This window comes from Sprattus sprattus, assembly GCF_963457725.1.
Source record: "Sprattus sprattus genome assembly, chromosome: 12".
Classification (NCBI taxonomy): domain Eukaryota; kingdom Metazoa; phylum Chordata; class Actinopteri; order Clupeiformes; family Clupeidae; genus Sprattus; species Sprattus sprattus.
This window is the reverse complement of record NC_137910.1, coordinates 928918-933917: the sequence shown is the minus strand read 5'-3', so window position 1 is coordinate 933917 and position 5000 is coordinate 928918. Positions and strand designations below refer to the sequence as shown.

The window sequence follows — 5000 nt, the reverse complement described above, 5'->3', positions numbered from 1 at the left end:
TGTCTGGCCCGCGAGATGACGTTAATTTGATGTAAAAAAAAATATATATATTCATTTTTTTTTCAACCCCATATTTTTTAAAAGAAAAAAAAAAGGCATACAGCAATCCCATCAATTTCGAAACATTTATTGAGGTATAGATGATAGTCCTAAAGTGACAAAACAACAGGTGGAACATCTGTGCAGTTATCCATGACGCACCGGACGGAACGGTATTGGCACGCGAGTGCGCGTAATCTTGTGCAAAAAGAAAAAACCCAAAAGTGTCCTGTCTCTGTTATGTTCATGGAACTACTTGTTACAGGACCTATTGTATGTGTAGTAATGCACTGCGTAAAATACCGTTTACAGTGATCCTGTGTATAACTAAAACTATCAGTAAATCTATATTCACCTGCGTGGTTATTCATCTTGTTATAAGTGTAGAAACATAACAATTGGCGACGAGACTGGACTGAATCCATATGTGCAGTGAAAGTATCACGAAGAAAGAAATTGTCGACATTTTTACCGTCTGTTTTTGCCTACCCTGTGGATGCTAAGCTGAATCAATGGACCAGCGAAGCTATCGTCAACCACGACCGGAGGAGGGAAACAGGACGCATGGAATGAACGAAACAGTGAGTGACAAAGTAAACTACTAAAAGAAGAAAACTTGGACATTGGCTACTGTAAGTTGAAAGAAAAAAAAAAAGTAACAAGATGGCTGGATGTGTAGGGCAAATGGACAGTTTTGATAGTACTGTGGAAGACTGGGCTTCATACATTGAACGACTTGAGCAGTATTGTGTTGCAAACAAAATAGAGAACGACAGAAAAGTAGCCGTGCTGTTGAGTGTCATGGGTGCAAAAACGTACAATTTGCTGCGCAACTTGTTGGCGACAGATAAACCAGCTTCAAAGGGTTCTTTGTAGGTCCTGCATTCTGAATCAATTTTTCTTTTCAAGGCTTTCGACAACGACATTTTGCATCGATAACTAGCATAGCAATGTTCAGCTAATCATTTTTACACGTCATCTAAAAGAATATTTGTATACGGCAGGTTGCTAGGCAAGCGCCTGTTTCATGAGAGAAGACACGAGATGCAGCAGGCGGCATAAAAACAGCGAGCATAAGCAAATAAACGTTTTATTGGAATTAAATTAAATGCGTTTTAAAAGTTAGATGATGTTTATTTTATTTTAATATAATAAAATAAATAATAATTTAAATAGTAGACCCCCCTCCCCCCCCCAAAAAAAAGCTATGGCCCGCGATGCCATTGTCTGAAAAAAAATTGGCCCGTGTCCAAACGTAATTGCCGACCCCTGCCTTAGAGAATATCCCATTCTCACCCGCGATTGTTAGGAGAAAATGTGCTAATTCACGAACAAATACTTTCATATTCATTTTCCACCACTTGTGAGTCATGGTGGTATCATTCATTGAGGTCATATTGACGTGAATCAATCAATTGCACCCGCGATTTTGATAGAATGAGCCCGGTCTGCTCATATACAAAAGTTAACATTAACGTGGGCTTAACTGATGGCCAGCACCATTGTAGTTACAAGCATTGACAACATGATGAGATTCTCTCACCGTTTACCACCTCATCTTAAATAATGTAACTCATAAACACATCGTTTTAAAGCCTGTCGCAGTCATTAAAAGATGTCAATAAACGAACTTTTGCGTCATGTCTTTTTCGCCACTGGTACTGAATTGCCAACATTTGTATTTTGTGTAACACATGTATTCATAACATCAAGCCTTTCGCCCACTACACTTTCATGCTCCGGTAAGTTTTTTTCCTTTGTCCTGCTGCAATAAATAGGCTTACTTAACTCAAAATAAATCTACAGTTCTGGCGTCAATTTGCTTTGCAACACGCAACACAAGCCTTGCAACACGCTCTGCGTCTAAAACGAACCTTAAATCAAAACTTGTCTAAAACAAGTTCCTTGTGTAAATTACGTGCTTAGGCGTTACGTCTAAAACAGAGCATAATTCGGCCTTCACTCTCACACACACCTCATAAACACACCTTCCTGCTAAGGTGAGTCTGTTTTTAGCAAGAATCTGGGTATTGCCATGATTACATGAATGTCTCTCATCACAGAGAATCAGCCTGGAGCGTTGGGCTGGTTTGGTGTGTGTGTGTGTGTTGGGCTGGTGTGGTGTGTGTGTGTGTGTGTTGGGCTGGTGAGGTGTGTGTGTGTGTGTGTGTGTTGGGCTGGTGAGGTGTGTGTGTATGTATGGCCATGACATTAATGTCTCTCATCAGACACACACACACACACACACACACACACACACACACACACACACACACACACACACACACACACACACAGACGGATAGACAGACAGACAGACACATGCGGACAGACATACAAAGACTCACTCTCACTCTCACACACACCTCATAGACACACCTTCCTGCTTAAGTGAGTCTGTATTAACAAGAATCTGGGTATGGCCATGATTACATGAATCATGAATCAGCCTGGAGCGTTTGGCTGGTTTGGTGTGTGTGTGTGTGTGTGTGTGTGCGTTGGGCTGGTGTGGTGTGTGTGTGTATGTATGGCCATGATTACATGAATGTCTCTCATCAGAGAGAATCAGCCTGGAGCGTTGGGCTGGTTTGGTGTGTGTGTGTGTGTGTGTGTGTGCGTTGGGCTGGTGAGGTGTGTGTGTGTGTGTGTGTGTGCGTTGGGCTGGTGTGGTGTGTGTGTGTGTGTGTGTGTTGGGCTGATGAGGTGTGTGTGTATGTATGGCCATGACATGAACGTCTCTCATCAGGGAGAACAGCCTGGAGCCAATGAAGCGTCCCTGCCCCTGTCTGAGGGGTGATGAGTCAGACATGAGAGGTGCTCACTGTGGCTGTGTGGACTGATCTGATTGGGCACACCTCCCCGGCTCATGGTCTTACCCAGAAAGGTTTCATCACCCTAGTCTGAGAAGGAGATCATGTCAGGGGATAGTGCCAGAAAAGTAGTCCCACAGTTACCATGTAGAGTGAGAGAGTGAGAGTGAGACAGAGAGAGAGAGAGAGAGAGAGAGAGAGAGAAAAAGAGAGGGTGAGAGAGAGAGAGAGTGAGAGTGAGAGAGAGAGAGGGAGAGAGAGAGAGAGAGTGAGAGACAGTGAGAGAGAGAGAGAGAGAGAGAGAGAGAGAGAGAGGGAGAGAGAGAGAGAGAGTGAGAGACAGTGAGAGAGAGAGAGAGAGAGAGAGAGAGAGTGAGCGTGAGAGAGAGAGAAAGTGAGAGAGAGCGAGGGAGAGAGAAAAAGAGAGGGTGATGAGTCAGCCATGAGAGCCTGTCCTTACCTCAGCGATCTTCAGGATCGAGTTCCCTGTGATCTCAAAGGTGGACGAGTATGTGATGCAGAGCAGGACCTGTGGGAGAGGGAGAGGGGGAGGGAGAAGGAGAGGGAGAGGGAGAGGGGGAACACTGACCTTAAGATGAGAGGAAAAACATGATGTCCCTTCAACACAGGCAGCTACAGTGCCTTGCATAAGGATTCACCCCCTCCGATGTTTTTCCCTTTTATTGCTTTTATAAATCAATCATGGTCAATATAAGTTGGCTTTATTGACAAAACAAAATCACAAAAAAGCCCTCTTCAATGTCAAAGTGAAAACAGATTTATACACAGTAATGTCAATTAAATAAAAATATGTAATGTAAAATAAGTGAAAGCATAAGTATCCACCCCCTTTAAAGTGACAGACGCAAGGCACTGTACAACAGAACCGGCTAAACAACCTACCCAGCTAAGACTGGGCAGCTCATCGTGCCCTTCCTCAATACATTGTTTTATGACCAAGCTTACTGCTAAGTCTACTGGGACAATAATGCTCACTATATGATAAATAAAAGATCATTTTATTTTAAATGAAAGTGACTTGCAGAAGCCACTCTTTCAATTGAACTAGAGTTTTTCCTCTCCATATAGTCTCATGGGAATCTCACAAAGTGCTCCAAATGTCTCATTCTCTTCCGAGGCTAAACGCAACAAAATGGCTGTTAGCATGTGAACTGCCTTAATAAAATGACTGTGCTACTTTCAGGGTCCGACTTCACATTCAAAGCTCTTTTGGGATTTCCTCTCTCTCTCTTTCTCTTCCTCTCTCTCTCCCCTCCACTTGTCCTTTGCCAGAAAGCGCTAATGAATGTCTTCCGACTTCACAGGAGGAACACAAAAGAAAAGACATTTCAGCTCCTTAGAGGGTCTGCCACACTGGCACACCTAGAAGAGTGTGTTTGAGCTGGAGGGGATAAATCTGAGTCCTGACACAAGGCTTCTCCTACGCCAGAAGGACAATGGCAATCTCGCCTGAAAAGCACAAGAAAAATAACCAGACGCAGCGATCCATCTGCATCTAGGACATATTCATTGTAAAAACAAACAAAAGCCAGCCGAACTAAACAAACATCCTGTAAAAGATTAAATCAATAAACAAAACAAAGTCAATGACAATGGTTCAGTATGCACAAAGCCAAACCCTTCAGTTCCAATATTTTCTCACTCATTGCACCACTTTTTGTTATGTGAAGTACTTGGTTTAAATTCAAGTCAAAAATGAGAGACAGAGAACATAAAAACAGAATAGAAACAGAAAACATGGGTTGGGTTGGGATGGGTGCCTTGCTGAGTGATGCGGGAAACTGAAAGTTGGCAGGTGGAATTAACCCAGTTTGTGTGTATGTGTGTGTGTTCGCACACACACCTTTGCCTGCGTGATGCGTCACACTGAGCTTTAACAGCTACAGGCATCTGTGAGTAACACTACCTGGCAACCAGCCCGGCAACCAGCCCAGTATCGGTTCTGTGTTCAACATCGTTCTTTTCCTGTTCCTCACACAACCAGAACATGGAACCCACTGGAGGACCCAGATGGCAGACGCTCCGACAAAACACTGACAAACCTCAGGCCATCCCATTGGTGGAACCTGAGAACAATGATGGCAACCAGCTCGGGCCTTGATCTGCCACTGGTGTGACTGCCACTGTTCG

The 5000-nt window shown here is 43.6% G+C and overlaps 1 protein-coding gene across 1 annotated transcript in view; it reads right to left on the bottom strand.

The window, feature by feature from the left end:
• Positions 1-5000, bottom strand: part of arfgef3 (ARFGEF family member 3) — a 56196-nt gene that overhangs the window by 42874 nt on the left and 8322 nt on the right. Inside the window, exon 5 of the mRNA XM_080849493.1 lies at positions 3310-3378. Within this exon, the coding sequence (XP_080705619.1) occupies positions 3310-3378 (69 nt within the window). The remainder of the gene's footprint in view (positions 1-3309; positions 3379-5000) is intronic.